This window comes from Sprattus sprattus (assembly GCF_963457725.1).
Source record: "Sprattus sprattus genome assembly, chromosome: 17".
Lineage (NCBI taxonomy): Eukaryota > Metazoa > Chordata > Actinopteri > Clupeiformes > Clupeidae > Sprattus > Sprattus sprattus.
Genome location: NC_137915.1, coordinates 29,627,535 through 29,652,719, shown reverse-complemented (window position 1 = coordinate 29,652,719; position 25,185 = coordinate 29,627,535). Strand labels below are relative to the sequence as shown.

General features: G+C 40.4%; 1 protein-coding gene across 1 annotated transcript; it reads left to right on the top strand.

Annotated features, from left to right (window-relative positions):
- Positions 1 to 6,679: 6,679 nt before the first annotated feature.
- Positions 6,680 to 20,390, top strand: LOC308377965 (transcription termination factor 1-like; the record flags this gene model as incomplete). The annotated part of the gene is given in 10 exon segments (XM_080854752.1): positions 6,680 to 6,713; positions 6,716 to 7,270; positions 7,606 to 7,788; positions 7,989 to 8,067; positions 10,971 to 11,095; positions 14,984 to 15,191; positions 18,549 to 18,635; positions 19,012 to 19,077; positions 19,871 to 19,956; positions 20,260 to 20,390. Coding segments are annotated over 10 exon segments (1,554 nt in total).
- Between the last annotated feature and the right edge of the window lie 4,795 nt (positions 20,391 to 25,185).

The following is a 25,185-nucleotide window of genomic DNA, read 5'->3' as shown; positions in this document are numbered from 1 at the left end:
ACTTTGACCTGTATAGCATTGAAAACAATGTAAAAGCACATTGTTTGAATTTGAATAAACACTTAATTAAATTTCACTGCTTGTAACACATTCCCCAAAAAGTCAGTACCCAATACACTCTTATAGTACTTGTGTAGTACTCCAGCTGTTTTATTTGGAATGGCACATGTTCACCTATTCACACATGAATGGATGGATGGCTTGGACAGCTGACATTATAACACACATAAAGCTACCAGCAATGCAATGCAATGATTTATATTCTAACTCTAATGTGGTGTACCACTCCAAACAGCACGATGTGGACCAGGTGGTAAAGACCCACCCTTTGGCTGAAGAACTAAAACATTAAGAACACCTGTTTAGTGGCATTCCGCCTAACTACAATTGACGTCTTTCTCTGGTTGGAAGTGATTAATTCCGAAAATTCCGATTGGTCAGATTTTTCGACATGTCACGTTCCCTTTCAAACCTCCCACACATTAACGGCCTAGTTTGATTGCGCTCAACTGCAACTTTTTTCTGTCACTCGCTGAGAGGTGAAGAGTGGACATCATAAGAAACATTCATTGGAAAGAAAGGTAAGACATTGAGTCCGTCGACATATTTTGTTAGTTACCTGTTAATTTATCTATAAAAACAGTATGCTAATATATCTTAGCCACAAAGTGTCTTGTAAAAGTGCTGTTTTAAAATGGGGAGACGGTTTGCGACATGTGCTCGTAGCTAACAAACAGTTGCTAACCTGCACATGGAATCATAGCATAATACTGCAGGAGCCTCATCAAAAGAAGTTGGCAAGACCTCACCAGGTAATGAATTTAAGGTTTTTAATCGAAATCGATCATTTTTAGGACGGACCGACATGTCCATGCGGCTGACTCCGATAGTCAGTTGGCCGCTTGATAGTCATTATCAGCTAGTTTTGGTAGCAGATAGGCATCAGTGTTAGCTATTCGGTAGGGTGTGTTGTCCATCAAACGCTGACAGAAGCATGCACATCTAAGTTAGCTTAGGTTATGCAATTAGCAGGATATGTTTAGATTTGTCGAACAAAAAAAAGTATTGGGCCATTTTCGAATTTGGCGTGACAGCGATGCATAGGCTACCTAAGTTACCTTATGCAATTAGTATTTAGTACGTTATTGTGTTGCTACCTGGCTAGTGGCAACACTAGATGTGTTTTTTCCCCCCGAATAGACCCTTTCGCCGTTGGTAAACAATGCTCAGCGTTCTAGGTTGCGCACGCATTCTGGGGGCAAAAGAAATGGCTTAAGTTCATACCTGCGTTCGCTTTATCCTAATGATTCTGGAAGTTACGTTAATAAATTGACATTAAGTTATGGAATCCACTTCCCGATCCATATTCGATCACGGATTGGATAGTTGACCCATCAAAATGGACAGATATTTATACATACTTAATAGAAAAACCCAGTGTTTACACAAAAGATACATTACGATCATTCAAGTCACTCGATGCCTATAACTACGTTGTCTGCGGGCATGTCCACTCCAGGATATTAAGTACTGCGACCTCAATGATGATTTCTGCGTCCTAAAATCTGAGGTGCTACCAAGCCAATGACAAGGAACAAAGACAATAATGTATAAACCATGTGTTTTTATCAACAAACCCACCAACGCTACCGCTTCACGTTGCACATGCATGGCAGAGTAAGTCGACCTTATCATAAACGTTTCATCGTCAAGGTTTACGTTTAGGAACTACATAAGCATTGCAACCAGGAGACACAACTGTAATGTTAGCGAATGAGGGGTGAGAAGCCCCCCCCCCCGCTAATATTTACACTCTTTTAAGTCTCCTGTACGTCCAAGCCCAAACCTATTCTTTAGCTTTCAAACATTTTCCAGGCTATTTGGCATCTAACAATAAACGCCTTGTAACTCTTATTTATGCTACAATACAACTTATATTTGTTATGATAGCCACATTTAGTATACTCGTTTGTCATATACCATTTTTTTTTATCTGACATTGCAGGCTGTAGGGTCTTGTTGCAGCCATGCAGCAGCAGTGCTGTTAAAGATTGAGCTCTATGTTAGGATGGGGAGGACAGAGAGGGCTTCTTGTACATCAGGAGCATGTAAAACAACACAAGCCTGCATACAGTGTGAAAAGCCAGACTATGGTATAATGATTCACTGTGTCCAATGTGACAGCCACTTCCACTACGGCTGTGTGCAAAAAAAAGCATGAGCTTAAGACAAGGTTCAAATAGTTTTAATTTAATAAAGACAATATAGTACATAGTCATTTATTTGTCTGAATATCATTTGTGGATTACATTTATCAGCAAACACAGTACATTTTATATAATTTGGAAACAACACACTTGCAGAGATTTGTGAGGGCACCACACACATTCACACATTACCTATAGTAAATAGGAGGTCAACTTGTGACACTGAAATGACCGATTGTAAGATTTTAAAATTCTTCCACCGGCCAATAACTCTTTCTATGTGAATTCTTACAAGTGAAAGTTGTCTTTATGTGTCAACCTCATTAGCTGGTAGTTGTCTTTTTCCTTCGGTGAAATTTGGAATAAGCAGGGTGGCACCATACGCGGCAAGCCCTTCTCTAATTAAAAGCCCCTATCAGCTAAAATGTCATCTGTAGGCTCCAAAAGATCTAAAAATCCCATTGATTGGTAATCTGCTTGTCTGACACCCGGCCACCCGAACCTGGGGATAGAAAGGATATGGCCCCGGCGGGTGTAATGCAAACTAAATACTTAACTGTATTGTGGTGTTTATATGTAGACCATGTCTGGGCCTGGGCAGTCAAGTTACTAGGTCTGTCAATAAAAATCTCTGTGCACTTTTGGGCATGTTCTTTAAAACAGCAGTCTGACTTGGCCACTTTATAAGTGGTTTCAACACTTTAGCCATAGAAGGTAACCAGGTTCTCAAAATGCATGATATTGTGCTGTTCGATACTTTAAACCTAAATGCTATGTCAGTGTTAGTGAGACCCAATCTAAGTTTCATAAGCACAATCAGTAGGTGATCTCCCAGGGTACGTATTTCAGTAAACTTTTCTACATTGCCTCTTAGTTTTTTCAATAACCAGTCAAAGATTATAGTAGTTATTCCTGTGAGAAAAAGAAACTGTACACTGTTATTTCTGACTGAGTGGTAAGAATACTTGTTGTACTGAAGCTCTTCTATTAGCTTCTTGTTTTCATTTTGGATTTCACCAAACTCTTGGTGCAGGCTCACATATTCAACCTGAATCTGTTCATACATGTGCCTCAGATTGTCATAATCTTTCTTTGGGCACATGGCATCCTCTTCCAATGGGGCTCATCTTCAACTGTAAGACATTAATGTGAAGACAGGAATTATAAGTTTTACTGACAACACATGTAAAACACAAATAATGAGTAGCACAAGAACATTTTACATGTTTGATTGAATTGAAAAAGGTGTTCTCACCAGGGTAAAGATCTGTAGTCAATAGGAAAGGTGATTTAACAGATCTCTCAGATAGCAGTTTATTCCTTTGAAAATCTGTAAGATTAGATTGCACATAATAGAGGTAACTACTGACTGCCATTTCTCTCAAAGCTTGCAATACAGAGCAGGCGATGTTACCTTGGATAGCTAGCTTTGATGCCATAAGTTAACATCACCTGCTCTAGGTTGCAGGCACTGTTGGCTGCTAACTTATCAAGAGCAAACACGCCTTACCTCTCCAATTTAGCTTCAGGTCTCTGGCGAACGGACAATGTCGGGGCTTTCGTAGTTAATTGAGGCTTCTCCTAAGAGTAAATTAAGCACAGACTCAACCCACGATCATTGTATGCATTGTATGAAATTAATAGATTAATGTACTATGAACTAGCTAACGTTAATGGTTAGATATCGTTAACGTTAAGCTAACCTAAAATTGCAAGGCTAATATAAATTAGATATGGATAACATTAGCTATCTAGGGAGCTGTTTTGGCCAACTAAGTTATCTCAGATTTAACTAACACAATTTCAAGTCAGCTAACATAAACAAAATTCACTTACCGTATATAAAATGTGACCCATGCGTGCATTTTTAATGTTGTCTTCAGTCCAGTCCACTCGTTTTAGCCTATAGCTTGAAGCCACAATCTACGCCTGTTTGCATTAAACTGTCTTTTCCCCGAAGGAATGCGGTAGAAATTGAGACCTTTTTTTTTTGTTGACCTGTTCTGGCATCCCACAACACAACAAGATGGCATTTTTTTAACGAAGAAACCGAGACGAAGAAATCCTTAGCTTTATCTCTCCAAAATCCTCTTGCACTGTCACTAACTATGGCTAAAATTGCCGCTTTTTTGCCTCCAGAATGTTTGCTCTTAACGTTTATGACGTAGGTCATAAAAGGGTCAATTAGACATATCTGGTATTGGGTTGAAATTAAAAATTTCCCCTTGCTGTTAAAAGTATAGGGACACGACAACGCGGTATCTAAGTCTGCATCACCACTTGAAATATATTTCTTTAACCATGATAAACAACTAGTACGATCTCCTTATGTGTAAAGATATTTATATAAGAAAATATTCCTCTTGCTAATATTTAGGCCCAGCTCTTCGTCCACAGCCAAATCTATTATGTGAAATACATTACCTATTCTATGGATAGAAAGGACATATAATACAGGTGTCCACAAATACTACAGTGGTGACAAACAATGAGAAAGCAAAAGGCATGCGCTCAACCCAGTTAGTGAGGGATTGCACAATCTGAGATGAGGCACTGCTTGTCGGAGTCGTCGCTGCCTCACCTCACATGTCTCCCCTCTGTTTGAACAATAAATGCGCAAATTCGGCCATTTCTGATAATAAAATTGCTTGAAATGATCATACATAAATTACAGCTGTACAGTAGATAAATATAGATTGTATTTGATCATTATTCGATTTTTACTTTTCATGATGACATATTTTGTCTTAACTAGACATTAAGCTAATAATGGCTATTAAAATGTGATAAAAAAAAGTTTTACCCTCATATATCGTGATATCATATCGATATCGTCTGAACACTGGAAAATATCGTGATATGAATTTTAGCTCATATAGCCCACCCCTATGCACAAGTGAAACTGCTAATTTTTTCGTTTGAATGACATTTTAAGTTTTGACCTAAATCAAGATATGCGTTACCTGTGGTACGATTTTCAAAACGGTGATTTTGCCTAGAAATGCCTGCCAAAAAAGTAAGTAAAGCAGTTATTTATGCATGTTTGTGTTTTCCTGTTTGTTTTTGATATGCACTAGTTTAAACAAATGTCCCTTTAAGTAGCAAAACAGACTTGTGGTGGTGCACTGGTGCGCGCGCTCATCCAAGATGGCGGGAAAGATGTGATTCTGCAATATACGGGCACACGTCTTTTTTTCTGTTTTGCTACAGGTAACGCATATCTTGATCTATTATTATTATTATTATTATTATTATTATAATGTCTCAATGCATCTTGTATGTCATGTTTATGACACAATTGATGAAATAGCTTATTGGGGTTGTGGTTCTGTCATCTTGGAGGAAATCTGTCAAACCAATCATCATTCACCAAGTTCATATAAACCTCCTACTACATCTTCACATTGCTATAACAGTTTACATCTTTGAATTTCCTGTGTAATGCCTTCCAGTAAATCTATGTTCTTTTGGCTATTGTACCCATATACATTCATCAAAATCAAATGTGAGTTGTTAAAATTCATTACAGCTACCAGCCAGTGTTCATGGTCGTCTACCTTTACTTCAATTGATTTCCCAGAGCAGTTATTTAGTAAAATTGCAACCCCTCCTGACCGTTCAGTGCCATGACTAAATAAAAAAACATTCTCCCCACTGCTGAGACCAAAAGCTACAACATTAACATGCTGCTTACACACTGGTGCTTCAGTATCATAATCTAAAATGTTGTTTATAATCATATCGCTCAGAGCGACCACTAATAATTTGTAATACCGAAACTACATTTTGAGGCTAACATACTTTGACTTAATTAGGCTTTTTCATCCAGGACTTTAACTTTGTTACATTGTTGAAATGGTACTTAAGGGTCTAAACCATATACATATGTCTGAGCCGCTGATGACTGATGATATGAATCTGCTTGCTTTTGATTCTTTGTGCCCCAGGAACAACTCCAGACCACGAGATGGCGGTAAGATACATCTTTGTGAAAAAGTGCCAATTCAGAGTCATCGCCGAGAAACCCAAATTTACATGGGTTAAGTTCTATTGGTCTGTTTAGGTAGTCTGGGCAGAACAACAATGCTTTATATATTTATCAACACACTGGCTATGTTAGTTTAGTTTACAACATCGTAACATGATGCTTACATTGTGTGCGTTAACATATGCCTAACTACTGTCTGTAAATTCCAAACTGGTTTAACGTTAGCCTGAACATTAGCTAGCTATTTACGTTCAAATTACTGTACATACCCAGCCATTGAACAAGCATATCTTGCTCGAGGAGAAAATACATATGTGTAGATTTCATCTAAACACTGATTTAATTAATTTAACTTATTTCATTTTCATTTAAGATATGTATTATCACAATGAAATAAATTCTCAGATGACTTTTCCTCTCTTCATTTTGAAGTAAAATGCAGATCAGTTTAAATGGCACAAAGATTCAGTGAAGACATATGCCCATGTTCCTTTATTCACGCTGTTATAGGGGGAAAACCTACTTGAGGTGACCATGATGGAGGAAGAGCTTGTCTTTCATAAAAAGAAGAAGAACAAGAGCAAGAAGCAACTTTTAGAGGTGATGCCAGAGACAACCACTACGGAAGTCGACTCTCATAAGAAACATAAACACAAAAAGAAGAAAACAAAGAGTGAGAAAGATGACTGTAGACCCGTCAAGGGCCAGTGTGGCACAAGAGAAGGGCAAAACAAAAAGAAAAGAAAACGCAATGCAGAGAACGTAAGGGTGACACAAGAGGTTGCAGATGATGCTGCTGCTCTGGAGAGAGAGGTGAAGAAAAAGAAGAAGAAGAAAAGGAGAATTGAAGAGCCAGACCGTCCTGTAGCGAAGGTCAGAAAGACACCCACACAGCCTGCTGCAGACACACACTCTCCCACAGACGCTCAGCTTCACCCAGATGTGCTGGACATTGACGATGCCATCAGGAAGGAGATCAAAGAGTTCCTGCCTCAATACAAGTTTACCAACACTGAGGATGTGAAGAATATCGTCAGATATGACCTACCACGCTACAGAATGTACAAGAAGCAAGGTGAGTAAGCAAGTTGATTTTAGCCATTGGGAGTATCCAAAGCCTGCAGTGCACTGTAAAACAGGGTGAATAAGTTTGCATTTTCAGAGGGGAGGAGTTTATCTTCATTCAGGCCATAGGGAATATGTGAGGCCTGCAGCAGTGTTATGTATATATTGCCCAGGACCTTTTCTCATGATTCTGGTATGGTTTGTTATGACATTCTGAGTTAAACATCATTTAGATTTTTGTGTTTGAGAAGTTGAAGGACCACTGACCACTTGAGGGATAAATTCAGTCATGTGATCCAGGGTTTTTGTTTTTACCGCTCTTCTTCCGCCCCCACCATGCCACAGGGATCCCTCTGCGAACGGGGTGGTTCAGCACGGCCGAGAACGAGCAGCTGAAACAGAATGTGAAGGACTTTCTGGCCCTTTCTGGTATTGACAGCGAGTTAAAGTTCAGACCCACTCGCTTCCCAGATGAGAAAGAAACCATCCTAAGCCTGAAGATGAAGTTCAACTTCCTCAGGTGTTTATGTGAGTATAGATATCAGATGTCATGTCATGTATGAGTATGAGACATGTGACTGAATGACACTCATGTTCTGTGAGTGTGCCCACTGCTGTCATACCTACATACTTTTTTTTTTAGATGATACTTGTCAAATTGTATCAAGTGACTGGAAGTTAGAGATGTACATCAGTGCAGCAGTGAATTGTGTCCTGTTCCTGAACAGGCGCCGGGATCCCTCGTTCCTGGAACTCTATTCTTAACAGAGCCAGGAGGATGTGCAACAGCGAAAATTACAAGGGGAGGTAAACACAAGCTTCTCAAAAATAGGTTGTCTTTATAAAGAAATGTGCCCAGACAGACATTTTAATGTGGCCTCAGGTGACTAAAAGTTCCTCCACCAGGTGAGCAGCACAGTGGGGTTCAGTGTGTGTGAGTGTGTGTGTCTAGTGATGAAACTGCAGGGTCATGTTGGGGATGTTTTATCAGTGTTATGAATTGTGTGTGTGAGAGCAGCGTCATGTTGGGGGTGTTTCATCAGTTTTATTGACAGAGATAATTTCGAAACACTATTAATGACTTAAGAATATATTAAACCAAGTGCCTTGTGTTAAACTAGGGTTAGGGTTGTCATGTGTTGATGTCAGCAGGGACATGGCTTTTCTGTGTTTCTGTGTGTGTGTGTGTAACTTAGATTATAAGGTGCCACTTAGTCTGCATATGCAGACCTGCCAACATGTACGCATTTTGCGTACCTGGCACGCATTTTGACATCAAAATACGCTGGTACGAGTTGATGGTCTAAAAGTACGCATAACCAAGAATATATATATATTATTTATTTTTAAGAACGTATAACGCTCAATAATGCATTCCCGGTTTTCAACGGGTTCAAACTTCACAGTCTGTCTCTAGTCACCAATGAGTACATAGGCAGCTGCAGCAGAGCAAGAAGCAGAACAGGAGTTTGACCAATCACAGACCCCCTATCGTTACTATCCCCTGTATGACCATCGAAATCAGAGAATACTAGGTTACTCTGCGGTCAGAAGAATCAACCGCTGTTTAGGCGTCAGTTAGCGATTTTTCATTCATGAATACTTACCTAACTCTCCCTTACCGACCACATTTGGCCAATTCTTCAAGTGAGGACATTAAACCAAGTCAAAAATCACTGAAAGATAAACTAACGAGTAATGTAGAGATAAGACGTTAAAAATGTATTTAATTTTAGCCCTAACGATGTTAACCATGTGGTTTTCGTGTTCGCCATCGATTTAAAACGGCAAATAAATTTAAGTGTCTTGGCTGTGTTAGAAATGGTTTGACTTTACGCTTTTTGGGTTTTTTGAAAATACTTATTTTAGACAAACTCTTGTAGTATGTTACCATGGCAGAATAAAATAAAATATAAAATAAAAAGGATAAAATAAAAAGATCGCAAAAAATCATTGATAGTTACCGGGAGAGATGGCCATGCCTCTGTTCTTTTCAGACATCCCCACCATGCTTTCTGCACAGTGTGCAATATCATTATTGACATCAGTCACCAAGGAGCAACAGGTAACGAACACAGTAAGATGCGTATTATCAGAAAATCATAGGCCTACCTGTCAAGTTCATGCTAGAGGTCCGCGGCAGCCTTCTACGTACAGTGTCCACACATGCTTACGCACAGCTGTTGTCATGTCACAGGAGTGTAAAAGGCTAGCCTATATGTTTCTACTAATAATAATATGATAATGATAATAGCAGACATCCAAAGTCTCCCGGAAGTTCCGGGAGTCTCCCGCATATTGATAACCACAACCTGAAGCCCACAAATGACTGAAAATTTCCCAGAATCTAGAGTGAGCGACGTGCTCCAAACCGTGTTAGCATCTGTGTAGCGCGCGCACGACAGAGAGGGAGAGGGACCTGGAGACTGCGTGTGTGAGGCAGTGTGCGTGTGTGCCTCAGGAGCATCCTGATTGGCCTGTTTCGGTAGGTCAACCAATCAATTTTCAGTGTGGGCAGCCTTTTATCTCTTCTCCCGAACCGAATTAATCAGTTCAGTGTATCTAGGAACAGGGGCACCATGGCACAGGGAGAGTGCCCTCCAAAAAGAAAATATAAGACATTTTACAACAGACTATACAAAGGTATACCCCTGTCTTCTAAAAGTAAATCACAATGACAGTCTTGCATGCTGTAACAGTGATTTCAGCATTGCCCATGGTGGGTTAAATGACTGTAATAGACTTGTTGAGGTAAGTTCAACAATTTAATTAAATAATAAAGAAGCAAACACAGCGCCATCATTTGGTCTTAGCAGTTGTCTAGTCCTGGTATCACATGTAATTGGGCTTGCATTCGAACATCAGACGTGGGGAGAAAAAAGAATGATGAATCATGACACTTCATGACACTTGAGGTATGAGGTAGGGAAAAAAAACAACATGACCATTGTTTGAGAAGTTCCTAAGTAGCCTAGAGTGAAATAACATCCCAGAGGAAATATAATAGGCCTGCTGTGCAGAGAAATGTCTCACCGGGCTACAAATTTGTTGTCACAGTTATCACTTATAACTGTTATCACAGTCTTTTTTTTTTTTTTTTTTTTTTTTTTTTCATTAGGCCTTCTAAAGTGGTTCAGAACTGCATTATTTATTAGCTCAGAATGTCTTCGATTGGTTCAAACATGCAACAACAGCATTATAACTAATAAAATGAAGGCCACAAAATCTTGCCACAAAATCTTGGAAAACACATTTTCCAATGTTGGCAGGTCTGCATATGTGTAAAAGGATGTTTTGGACCAGATGTGATAAGAAGGGTCTAAACTGACATCTTTACAAGACAGAAAGCAAAGTTAGAAATCCAAGGACGTCAAAGACCCACCATGTGGTTATCCCTGCTGACGTACACAATTAATTTGGTGCCAAAAATCACTAAACTTCTATCTATATAAACCTTCTGCGATGGGTTTAATATTGCTTCTCTCTCCTCTGCTGCAGTCTGGGAGTTAGCCCGTGCTTCTCTCCGACCTGCTGTGACATGGGTGAGCCCAACAAGCTAGTTGTTGTGGTTTAATTTATATACTTATATGCAACTCCCTGAGTTAACTTGAGTGAATATTCACCTAACAGTTTTGACTCTGTGTGTGTGTGAGAGCAGCATCAGTTTGGGGGTGTTTCATTAGTGTTATAACTGTTCCCCCTTTCCGCAGGTTTACAGAAGATGAGGACAAATACTTGAAGGATCTGTATAGGCAGCATGGGTCAAAGTGGACCGCCATATCAGACAAGATGGGTCGCAGTTGTTCAGCCGTGCGGAATCGCTTTCACGGGATGTGTAAGTGATCAGATTTACATCAGAACATCCACAGTGTCCGCAATTGTAATCCCAAACATTTTTTTATACAAACATTGAATTGCTCCTCATGGTCCTCTAGCTGTCCGTTCAGTATTTGCTCTCAAAATAAATCTGATTTGAAAACAAACTCTGAATTCCAGCCATAAAACATGTCCAGGCAATCACTGCATTACTTCAGGGTTAGGCTGGAAGGGAGAGGTAAAATGTGACTGGCGATCAAGCTTAAATATTTATAACTTTTTGCCAGAATCATGGACTGGACCTTAACCTGTTAAACCAGCAGGGCGTTTTTCACAATTTCCGCCCATTTTGCTCTGTTGTCTCTCTCACATTTAAAACTTGAATATCTCTGGTTCTATACATTGCATGGCTTAAATTAAAGAAGACACTTTGGCCGTCAACTGCAATTAGTTAAAGTGTGTATTATGTCATTTTAGTTGAACATTTCAGAGCCGTAAAAGTAAGAATTGTCAGGGAAAAACACAACAACCTTTTTTTTTTTTCAGTATAGAACTGGGTTTTGAATGTCAGAGGAAACCAAAACCTTTATTTCCTGATGTACCAACATCTTGACAGTGTGTGTAAAAAATTTGAGGAAAATAGACAAAAGTTTACAAGTGCTACACATCAGTTTCCACATGGTGTCTTTTTAGACGTCTCCAAGTGTCTCATAACCTCTCCAAAGTCACCAAATACAAAAGTCACTGAATATCCAGCATTCAAACTTTTTTGTTGCCATCTGTACTACAGCAAACCAATTTGAATTAATTTCAATGTAAAAATTTGAATTGTACTGTATTTTCTTACATGATGGTCTTTGGGCTATCCAAAACCTACCCAAACCTACCCAAATCCACTTAGAAGTACATTATCACATTATCATAAATGTTTTTGGTGGTTTTGTACTTATTTGAAGTGAAGCCTGTCCTGGTGTTTCAGTGGTCTCAGTCTTTCATAAAATAAAATCAAAATGAAAAACCTTCAAGCTGGAGGCCTTGATGGTCCTGGCAGGTCAAAAGAGCTGAGGGGTGTTGGGAGAGGACAGGTGTGTCTTGTGCAGGGACATCTCTGGGGGAAAAAATCAATTGGCAAATGTTATACAAGCAACCCAGCGAAAATAAAACAAAAGATTACTGAGTAAGCATAACTGAACATCTCCAAAACTACTTTGTAAAATAACAAAACACAATATGCAACTAAACATAAGATATATGCAACATGGTGACTAGATCTTGATATAATGGGGTGGGGTAAGGTGCTAATTGCGTAGTTGTCTGTGAGACAAAAGAGAATATATATCTTGATGTCTTGGTTACAGAGTCTGATAATACATACTAATGAGAATCAGTGGCGGCTCCTGAAAAAATTCTCAGGGGGGGCAATTTTTTTTTTATGATTAAGGCGACCTATTCAGTAGGTACATTAAGTTATCCGATTTACTCATGCAGCAATACCTTTTTTTCCACTATTGGCAGCAACCAACAGTAATATCTCCCCTCTTTCTACATAGCTAGAGTAGCAAGATACAAGTGGAACGCTATGGAAGAAAGTTACATTCAGGAGCCTTCATAAGCAAACATGATGTGGCTCCACATTAAATTATCCCACTTTTTCGTTATCCACACGTCTCAAATGTTGTATGTTGTAACATAGCTGAACAGGACACATGATATGTCCACTAACAACATAAAGAAGGGGGCAACATACGTCAAAACCAACGATATTTATTGACTGAACTTGAAAGTATTGGCTTACAAAAGCAAAATAAGTCATCACATAAAAAATTATTCAAAGATAGTTCACACTGTGAAACCTATGAAAAGTGACAGTGGTAAATAGAAATACAGACCGCGTTAGCCACTTCACGACCGCGATTTTCTTTTGTTCCAATTTCCCTCCCTTTGTAGAAAACTGTTGAATGGATACTTTTGGTCTAGGAAGTCCTAATTGTTTTTTTGGTCAATTTATCTTCATTATTACGCTGACTAAAAAGAAGTTTCTGTCAAAGAGCGGATGGAATTGTTGTGCTGAACAGGTGCCATCTTGACATGCCTTTGTCGAAGCTGTGTGACGTCCTCATTGGCTTTTACCATAGCCTTTTGCGTCGCTTACTTATGACTAGACTTGGAGGGGCGAGCCCTCCCGGAAGCCATAGAGAATGCATTGAGAGCTCTGTTTTGTGAAAAAAACGCATTTAACATGGGAGTCAATGGGAGAGGTCTGGGGCGATTTTCATTTCGTCCCAGATCGCCCTGAAGGGGCGGGGCCATTTGAATCTTGACTCTAGGCTGACTGAATGACTGTTACCTGATTCGACAATGACATACAGAGGCAGATAAGACGGTCTAGTGGTAGAATCCGACAGAAAAAATATATGAAATTTACATTTACATGTAGTCGTGCGATTGAATTTATACATCAGGAATTTTTTTTTTATTATAATTTTTTTTTTTTTTTTTTTTCCTTCTTCCTTTTCCCATAGGCAGTGCGTCGCCCAATCGCCCTTATGGACGAGCCGCCACTGATGAGAATTCTCTAGGGTTGATGGGATGAGATCAGGGAACAAAGGGTGAATACGGGGTTTTTGATAGCAGGAATTAGGCTGGTTTATCAAGGTGCGAATGGGTCAGGTGCGTGTTCGTAAATCAAAGATTATAGACAAGAATATATTTTGCTCCATCAGCCGTATGAGCATTTCTTACTATGTGAACAACACTATTAGTTTGATTATATTACTACTATTATAACACTATTACTATGTAAACAGCAAACAAATAAGACCAGGAAAACGTGCTATACAAAATAACCAATTCGTGATGACGGTTGCATCCACCCACAAAACATAAGTAGCTTAGCCTGCTTGCTAGCATTCCTGCTTTTGAGTCAGCTACTACTTGGTAATAGTATCGTGGAAACATACCGAAATGCATGCTCTTAGTAGTTAATGCAGATATGTACTTACATGTCAAGGACACCGTCAATGCGATCTTCCCAATCCAACTCCTCGTGGGATTGCCCCATCTGAGTTATCATCGGCCAATTCAAAGTTTTCAACCTAGTCTTCTTCGCCGTCATAAAACAGGAACTCTAAAGCTTGTTAGGTGGTATATTTCTTCATTTTTGAATGAAGGAATAGACAATAATGCAATAAAGGATATAAACTAATCTAAACTATAGGACTAGAATATAAATTAGATCTGAACTCGCACGAAACTCTTACTTCAGCTGCCTTGTTGTTGACTCTGTCGCTGTCGTGATGACGGACTCAATGACCTGCGTCATTGCGCACAGTCATAAATCTTGATTTCTTGGTTACGCATTATCCAATCAGACCTTTTACATTCCTCAACGACAGGCAAAAGAGGTACCATTTTAAACCTGAGAATGTGTACTATTGGATAAAAAAAGTGTCAATCAGGTTTTAGTAACTTGATAGGAGGAATAGCCCTTTTCGTAAAACCAGCATTCAAACCAAAGTTAGGTTGCAGTGTGTAGTACGAAGGTAAATGTATTAAGAACAAGGAATTTTATATACTTCGGCGAAAAATAACAACACCGTTTCGTAGAGTACATATATGGCTTTTATTATTAAGGTATGTTTCAGAAAAAAAAAAACATTTGTCTTGGCCGCGAGCAGTTAAGGGAAGTTCAAACACGTTGCTAAAAAAGTTGTGGGGAGGTCCGTGTAACGCCGGCGTCTCATGCTGAACAATGGGGTTAAAGCTAATTTTGTGATTGGCCAGCTAGACGGACAGTAAGTAAACTGAAAGACACAGGGTAGGTACACATTAAAACTAATGCAGACGACTGAGGTCTATGAATACTGACCCAGTCTTGTTTTATTCTTTGTCACTTCCTGTCCCTCAGCTGAGGCTCATGGGGCATGGTCCGAGGCAGAGATTAAGGTCCTCCTGACGTGCGTACACCAGCAGCTGCTTGAGAGGGCTGAGCCTGGAGGAGAGGGCGGTGACAGGTCTGCGGTCATCCAGAAGAAGGACTTGCATAAGAAACTGGCCTGGAGGCGTGTGGCCGAGCAGGTCCAGACTCGCAGCTCGTTGAAGTGCAGGGCGAAGTGGTGAGAAAGCTCATGCCACAGTCACATCACGTTGCACGCAAAACATGTTCAGTTCAGGTACATTTTTCTGTGACAGGCTGAATAATCCATGAGAACATAGACGACACTGGCAAGGAACCCCAGCAAGCCAGCCTCCACGGGCCCCATGCAGGCAGGTTGTGGGCACTGTGGGCTAAGGCTAGCCCACACCAATCCTACACAGGCCCGGTGTGGGCTTGCCCAAGCGAGGCCTGCAGCTTTGGGTCACTGCGGGCTGTCACCGGATAGCCCAACAAAAGATTCTAGACCCAGCAAGCAAGGCTGTACGGGCCCCCTTAGGGCTGGCACAAGGGCCCTTTGAGGGCTGCCCACGCAACAGGCTTTTAGCTAGGATTTTTTGAGTGGGGGTCCATTTTGTAATTGAACCTAACGCGGCGAAGCCCCGGTGACCCAGCAAAACTAGGGGGGTCTGGGGGCATGCTCCCCCATAAGATTTTTTTTTAAAATAACCTTTTAAATAGTGTCCTCTAGTGGGTTTAAGGAAGACAAATTAACTAATTTAGATTTATTATATGGCATAAACATATTGAAGACATCCGCTGAGATTTTGTTTTGGATATGTGTGAAGCAGGAGCACCCTGACCTGGGAGAGAAAGCTTAGGAGCAGCTATACCCTTTGCCTCCACATATTTATGTGAGGACTCCTTCTCTGCAATGACTGTGATCAAAACAAAGCAGAGAAACAGACTGTGCCTGGAGAAGAGCCTAATCACAGCAGTTGCCTCCCTTTTTTTGAAAATAACCTTTTAAATAGTGTCCTCTAGTGGGTTTTAGGAAGAGAAATTAACAAATGTAGATTTAAAATATGGCACAAAAATAAACATATTGAAGACATCTGCTGAGATAGGTGCTAATTATAGTTAATGTCAGCTATCCTCTGTTCAATTTTCTAACTCCCTCACTATATGACTTTTTTTGCTCGAGCAATATTCCATGACAAATGATACGATGCCAACGTGACCGTTTCAGAGTACTTCGTACATTAAAAAAAAGCCGAGTCTGTTTCTCTGACTGACGTTTCAATTCAAAGTATGTACCTTGTGCTTGCACAGCTCTGTGCCTTTAGGAGCTCCTGGGCTATGTTAGCATTGTGTGTGGAGAGAAGGCGCTGTCAGGCGCACCAAGTTTGAGGCTTTAAAATGCGACGGTGACGTCTGGCATATTAAGCAGAGGGGTTATCCATTTTGCTCCGCAAATAATTCCTTCCATTCAGGCAAGAACGTGCGGTGTTTATCTTCATATTTTCGTGTAGCTTTACGCTTTGCTGGATCCATGGCATTATTTTAGTAGCTACTGCTATTCTGGCTAGTAACTCTCTGGGACTGGGTGCACACATTAGAATGTTTCATGTTTGGAACATTAACGTTACTTGAAGACATCTCTCAAGATCGCGTGATGACACAATATACATGAATACATTCCCCATTCAAATCGGACAGCTTTTTGTCTGTATTTCGTGCAAAATATGCATTTTAGATGTTTATTTTACAATATGAAAATTCTGTACACCAAGAGGAAAGTCAGTGAGCAGCACTCGCGCTGGAGCCGAGCCACACGTCAGCCGGCAAAGAGCTGCATGCGGCTCGCCACCCCTAATAGCGGTAAACTGTTGTTTTACGTGTTGCAACGTGATTAGGCTCATTAACGTTTGAACAATGTTGAGAGTTATTGTGAACACGTTTAAAAAAAGTTTGACTGCGTGAAAAAAGGGACGAAAAACTTAAGGCTTCTGTAGGGCGTCTGCCTAATAGTAGTGCGTCCAATTTCTTATTATTTTAGAACAGTGCGTCCAAAAGACGCACGGACGCATGCCTAGCTAAAAGCCTGCCACGCAATGCCCCTCCCCCTGAGCTTTTGCTCATTGGCAAAGTGCTGGCCCTGCGTGGGCAGCCCTAACATAGCCCACAGGAGCCCTAACTAGGCCCACACAGAGCCTGCACTAATTTTTAGCTTATTTATTTATTGAATATATTTATATATTACGGTGGATGAGAGGTGCAAATCAACATTACAAAATCTGAAACACTTTAACAAAGCTTGAGAAAAATTTACATTTTGGAAAACATTTCTACACATCATAAAACAAAAATACATTACCACAACACATATACAAGTCCCGAAATCAATTTACATTTCAGAAAACAAATTAACAAGACGCGAAACACTTTAACAAGTCCAGAAACACTTTAACAAATGACATTAACCGGAAAGGGAATGTACTAACTCCGTGATTGATGTGGACATAGACATATAAACGTACATTCATGTCTATGGACGTGGTAGTGATAACGGAAGTGCTCAATTTGAGTTTATGGAGTTCGTGGTGAAAAAGCTAACGGAATGATGCTGGGTTATATCGCAGAAAGGATTTCTCCTCTACAAACATACTTAGGGCAATACGACTGGAACTGGGACCTGGACAGCTGTTAGGTTACCGCATGATGTGGCAGGTGCTCAAACAAAAGTACAATCTGCGAGTGAAGAGGGATCATGTAATGAATTTGCTCCGGGACCTCATTCATCGAGGGTGCAAATGCTCAAAAAAATCAAGCCTTTACAGAGACCTCAAGCTGATGTGTACACCGTGTAAACATGACGACATATCCACTATTACAGCGTACGAGTGTCCCTCATTAAAATATTGTATGCAATGCTACAGAATATCTGGTCTTTCAGTCTGGTCTACTCCATTTAAAAACAATAAAGACCGACCACAAGAAAAACTACATTTCGTTAATTGGCTCAAATGTTTGCCACAATCCCTTTCGGGACTTGTTAAAATGTTTCGCCTCCTGTTAATTTGTTTTCTGAAATGGTAATTTGTTCATTTGTTTCGCTACTTGTTAATGTGTTTCGGGACTTGTGAAAGTGTTTCGCATCCTGTTAATTTGTTTTCTGAATTGTTAATTTGTTTCGGGACTTGTTAATATGTTGTTATGTTATTTTGTTTCATAATATGTAAAAACAAATTCCAAAATGTAAATTTGTCTCAAGCTTTGTTAAAGTGTTTCAGATTTTGTAATGTTGGTTTGCACCTCACAGCCACCGTTATATAGAAATATAAGAATGAGTGCAGGGGCCCGTACAGGCCCTGTGAAGGCTTGCTTGCTGGGACAGTTTTCCTTTAACACCGAGACCATATGCAGATCCTGCTTCTGTCTGTCACAGCTTTGACCTGTGTGTGTGTGTGTGTCTCTGTGTGTCTATGAGTTTAGTGTGTGTGAGTGTTTAGTGTGTGTGTGTGTTTGTGTGTGTGTGTGTGTGTGTATCCTTGCCTTTGTAAACCCTGTTGATGCTGTCTCTGCCTGTGTTGTGTAGGATGAGTTACCTGATGGGTAAAATGAAGACTGGTGGAAAGATCAACGGGATGAAGAGCATAGAGGGGCACATCCAGCTGATCAAAGAGTATATTTCAAACTGTTACTCTAGTTACCTCTAAGTACAGCTGATAAAAGCATCGATTTCAAACTGTTACTCAGGTAACGTGTAGATCCAGCTGATCAAAGCATCGATTTCAAACTGTTACTCTGGTAACGTGTAGATCCAGCTAATCAAAGAATCGATTTCAAACTGTTACTCTGGTAACGTGTAGATCCAGCTAATCAAAGCATCTTCACGTGTCTCTAACTTCACTCTGAAACGGCTACTTTGAGTAGTACTCCAGATTGCATTTTCTATTCAAATACATCCGTCTGGACATTCAAGAAATCCCGCTTAAGTGAGAGTCTCCTGTGATGACCTTATTTCTGAAGTTAACCCAGTTTCTGTGTGCCCCGACCAGGATCAAAGAAATGGATGTGAAGGAATCTGCAGACATTGTCTGGGAAGACCTCACTCATCTGTTTGGGTAAGGGGCTCATGTAAGCAAGTACATGGGAGACTGACAAGTACAAAGCTTAGGTTCTTGAATGCTGGTTACTTCCTTTGCTGTTAAGGTCATTTTCAATATGGGTTGGCCTATTGGCCTTAAATATGCGTTTGCATTAGGGGTGTGTTCAAAATATCGATACGGGGATACATCGTCGCGGGCCTCTTTACGATGCGTGTATCGATACGGAGGCGTCAGTATCGATACTTCACGTGCAACAAAAAAAATTTTTTTTTTTTTTTTTTTGGTCTGTTTCTTTGTACAGCGTCTACTTGGTTCATGTGCCTGCCTGCATACTTTGCCCATCATCCAGTTGATGGTATAATTTGAAAGCAGAGTTTCTGTAGAATCCACATGAGGTGACAAATATGTTATGATGTACTGTCAAGGAGTTACAGGCAATTTTTTTTTGTTATAAGCCTAAAATATCGGGATACGTATCGTATACGTAGGTATCGCATGTATCGCGATACATATCGTATCGCGACCCCTGTATCGGGATGCGTATCGTATCGCGAGGTGGTTGGCGATACCCACCCCTAGTTTGCATTGAAACTACTCTTAGACTACCTGTTTATGCACAAGAATCGTGTGTCAGTGTGATATTGAGTGAATAGGTGTTAGTATGATATTGAGTGAATTGTGTGTTAGTGTGATGTTTGGGTATGTTGTGTGTAAGTGTGATGAGTGAATTGTGTGTGAGTGTGATGTTTGGGTATGTTGTGTGTAAGTGTGATGTTGAGTGAAAGTTTCCTGTGATTTCTCTATGAAGCAACAGCATACCTGCCTACCTCCAAATGAAATTCCACCAGCTGAAGGTGACCAATGTAACAGACTGGAGCAGGAAGTCTTTCTGTGGTGAGTACTGCCCCCTGCTGGTTCATGTATCGCTCTCTGTCATGTTTTATACTGTTGTCTGTTTTCTGGTGGAGTATGCAAAAGTGACCTTGGGTTTGAGAAAAGCACTACATCACGTAAACAACAACTTCACTTTTGTTGTCTTCTTCCCTTCTCCTCTTCTTCTCCTCTTCTTCTGTCTTGCTCTTCTTCCTCTGCCGCATTGTCTCTCTGTCTGTCCCCTTCTCTAACCTCCCTCTGTCTATGATGGCATTGTCTCTCTGTCTGTCCCCTTCTTTAACCTCCCTCTGTCTCTGATGGCAGACATCATTGATTTCCTGTATGAGCAGACCTTGCCAAAGCTGGAGGAGGAGCTGAAAGATTGTGAGGATGATGAAGAGCCCACAGAGCAGCGACAGTCCTACAAGCTGTCAGAGATCTTCCCTGACCTCTGAACCACCCCAACACCACCCCCACTCACCAGCAGCAGATGGACTCTTCCAAGCTGTCAGAGATTTTCCCCAACCTCTGAACCACCCCAACACCACCCCTACTCATCACCATAGAGACTCTTCCCCAACTTCTGAAACTGCCCAACACCACCCCCACTCACCACCACCAGATGGACTCTTCCAAGCTGTCAGAGATCTTCCCCAACCTCTGAACCACCCCAACGCCACCCCTACTCATCACCATAGAGACTCTTCCCCAACTTCTGAAACTGCCCAACACCACCTCTACTCATCACCATAGAGACTCTTCCCCAACTTCTGAAACTGCCCAACACCACCCCCACTCACCACCACCAGAGAGACTCTACCAAGCTGTCAGAGATCTTCCCCAACCTCTGAACCACCCTAACACCACCCCCACTCATCACCAGAGGGAAGGGTCACTCTTATGTCTTTCAGAGATCTTCAAACACTGACAATGCCCCAAACTCTTTTCTCGCCCAGAGACTATTTGTTTAATTTTTTCTTGTCATGTTCCGGGTTGTTCGAATCTTATTTTTCCGCATTGTTTTGTGCGTTATTAGGATTGTGACTGAGATTGCTTACTCTGATTTCCCTGATATGCTCAAAGCAGGTCTGTGAGCCACGCAGATTTTCATTATCCAAGCAATTATATTAGCGGCAACTGTGTATAGATTTGTCATACACAGGCATGAGAATCACTCACCTTTTAGCGAAATTCGCCGTTTTGAAAACAAAATAGTTGACCTACGTGAATCGTGTAGATTCGATGAGTTTTGTTTTTGTGGGGGGGGTTCGTATTCAGATGACATGTACATTTGTAAGCATGCAACTAGTGCTGGCGGCGGCAAGGTGCTCAGTGTTGCCAGATTGTAAATGGCGTATCATATCAAAGGCTCAAAATGATCGTATTTGGAGTATAATGAATTATATCTTTCAATACTCAGAAAGTTTGACCAATGACAGAGCTTGCGCAAGAAGGTTGAACGTAAGTGATACCCTTTCCAAAACGTGTAAAGACGTAATAACTCAGTTGTGAAAGACCCAGAGAAACAATAATATCCGACGAGGCAAAATCCCGGACAATTTTGGAATCCCTGCTGGACGCATTTTTTTTTTGTAATGTTAGCATATAAAACGTTAAAACATGTGTTCGGTAACTTAACGGGATGATTCATTTCAAGGGGTATAACCTTCAGATACAAGTATGAAAAAGTTAGCAAGCATATGATGTGATTAGCCTGGTTACGAGACGGCTACGGTGTGAATAACTGATGGAGTAAGATCATTTAGCTACATTAACTCAAACGCCACAAAGACTCCCTGTTCTAACTTAGAATCGCTCTGTTGGGGCAAAGTGATCATTGCAAAGGTGTTTGACTACAGACTGTTAACGTAGCAAATAATTCCTACTATTGCAGCCTGTCAACCTACAAGCCTTGCAGGTATAAAACAAATCATGACGTCAGATGACCATTTTCAGTCTCGTTACCATAAACAAGACCCAATACAGAGCAACCCTGAGCACTGACATGATAAGCACTTTGGTGACAAGAAAGGTGAGCATGGCTGCAAAGGGGACTCTTGTCACATGGAAGGCTTCAGTGATGCTCTGCTCAAAAAGGCCAAGTCGCCAAGCTATGAGGCAAAGCAGTCAAGAGCAAGTGCCACTGGAAGTAGATAGATGGATACTTTATTAGGAGCTTAACATATATTTAAATATATCCAGTTATTCAACATAATAAATCAGCGGCGAAAAAAACAATAGAATCATATTTTCTTTGACAAGAATTCCATAAATGAAAAGAGATCCTTACATTTTGCATCATTTAGTACTTCTAAAGAATATATGATTGTATTGTTTTTTTCGCCGCTGATTTATTATGTTGAATAACTGGATGATGCGAGTGCATCGAAATATTAACGCGAAGGGCCTTGCCAATAAAATGTATTGAAATCTGAATTACATAATATTGTATTGGCTGTCAATCATGATGGAAGAGTAGACAAGTTAAGTTACGGCATCTCTCGTGGGGGCTATGCATTAAGCCATTTGTGGTGCCCTTACCACATTGTGCCTCATATACTGTAAATGATAGACCCAGTGACAGGCTGGCATGAAATGGCTCGCATATTACTAAGTAAGGAGGCCAAAATCATTTTTGACTCATGGCGGAAGCTAAGTTTCTCCAGCTCTCCCCAGGTTGGAAAAAAAGCATCTCAAACTGCATCAGATTGACGCTTTAAAATATGGAATATTTAAATTTTACTTACAGGGGGGGCACGCCCCCGGACCCCCCTAGAGGGGTAATATCCTCCTCACCTTTTTCACCCCTGACCCGTTTTCATGCCTGCATACAGATATAAAAATGGCCCCAACAGATGGATAAAGAGAAGTTGTTTTAGAAGTTTGAAACGCCAGTGACTCTTTATATCTGAATTAACATTTATTTGCTCAGGCCTTTTTCCAAAGAAATTCATATGTTATATTTTCAGGAATGTCAAAGAATGAAGAAAATATCAGTTTCGTAATGTTTTACTGCAACTGATTATGTATTTTTATGCACTTTATACATTCAATAGTAAATCAAGGAGTTTTTAACCCAGTGTCTGTTGACCATTTTGTTTTATGTGGATTTTCTTCTGGTCAACAGTGGAGAAAGACATTAGGCATTTTCACCAGTTTTACTTCATCACAGAGTGTCATCATCGGTTAGCCCTTTGCCAACAGACTGACCAAACTGCCTGTCACAATCGGGCCGGTCATACAGGCACGTTACCCCTGCCGTAGTCTCATATTAGTTGATGGAGCTGGAAGGGCTTCTGTGGCTTGACTATATACAATCAGTATCAGTGTGGGTAGAATATTAACAATCAGGATAAACACTAGGATATTCATGATAGCAAGCTATTAACACTACTGTACTACTACTAAAAAATTATTGACACTATTGATATGAGTTACTTTTTTCTCGGTTTAAATATGCATCAAGTCTGGGCCTAGGGATATGTGAGGGGCCTTAGGGGTGACCGAGATAACTATCTACACTCATGCACGCTGAAGGGGTGACCGAGATAACTATCTACACTCATGCACGCTGAAGGAATGACCGAGATAACTATCTACACTCATGCACGCTGAAGGGCCTTGTTTCCAGAGTAGCCGCAGGGCTTAGTGTGATCGCGGTATTCGACTGGCTTGTGAGCGTCATCTTCTTTTGTCATTTCTTGGCATGCTTTCCAGGCATCTCTCTTCAGATACTGCTTGCCACTTGCATGAACCTCATGAACTGTTTCTGCAATCTATTGTCTGAAGTTGCACTCGCGCTGTTTCATAAGACCTAGCCATGTATATTGCTTTGTCTAGTGTCAAATCAGATCCGACATTAAGCAGCTTTTCATGAACTTTATGTGAATGTACTCTGAACACCACACGATCCCTTATCATTTATTCACAGTTAGCATATCCAAAGTCCTTTGTAAGCAGTCTCAATTCTGTGATAAACTGTTCAAAAGGCTTGCTATTTTAAAACTTTTGCTTTTGCCTCTGTTAATATCCATGTATGATAGATGTCTCTAACTTTTTCTCAGACCCACAAAAGAAGATAGCTACACTTCTCCTCTTCTGTTTTCTTCTTAAACATCAATTCACATGTATCGCCATGCTACAGACAGGTTGATGGAATCCCAATTCATACGAGGTGAAGGAACTCCAGTAACGTCCATTCTTTTTCGAATCTTTTCCAAGTATACTCTGACATCATGTCTTGTTTCGTATTGTACGTACAAAAATCAGGAGCAAACCGACGTGCTATAAACTGTATTTAATTAGTACTGATGCGGGAGTAACATAATGTGTGACCTGGCTGGGTCACATCTCACTCTAAACGCACACTGAGGATGCGCAGTAGGAATGCAACATATAAATCATGAAGCGCACTGATTGGCCAGCAGGAACATATCAAAAAAATGTCAAGGTGAATATGACACCCCGTTTTAAGTATCGGGCTGCAGCTCACTGAGGACCTAACATGGACCCTCCACACAACATCTGACAAAGGCATCTAGGCAGCGGTTGTACTTCCTCCAGAGGCTGAGGTTTCCCCTCCCCAACATACCTCAGATGATTTGATAGTAAGTGTAGTAAACTCTTAGGAATATCCCTTATAAGATTGTAAAATACACATTATATTATATCTTAAACTAAAATTTGAGTAGGAAAGGATAGTACAATCCCTGTCGATTTTTAAGTTATTTACTGTATGTAATAGAGCATTGTCCTACATTATATTTTAAGTGAAACTTCACATTTGTTGAACTTCAGTAATACGTTGTGTAATATTTGTTCAATATGGTTCATGTGTTAGCAAGTATGAGTTAAACTTACAGTAGCCACTAGAGTGAGTTTGTTGTTCTTGTGGCCTGTGAGGGTTAGGGTTAGGTCTCGGTCACCCCAAGTGATTGTGATGCGGCATCTGGAAATAGTGGTGAAGAGTAACAAACCACGGTGTAGAGAGGATAGATTTTATACAAAAATATATATTGGTATTTATTTGGCTCCAACACCAAACATACAAACAAACATAAATATGTAGTTAAACAGTACTCAAAACTAGCTTACTTTACACAGCAATGCAAAAATATTCCAACCGTATTTCAATAGCATGTTATTGCATTCACCTCACATCAACAAGTAATAATAATAATAATAACTAGAAAATGCATTTCCTGAAGGAAATACCAGTGCATGAAATGCAAAAGTTAGGAAAGGAAGAAG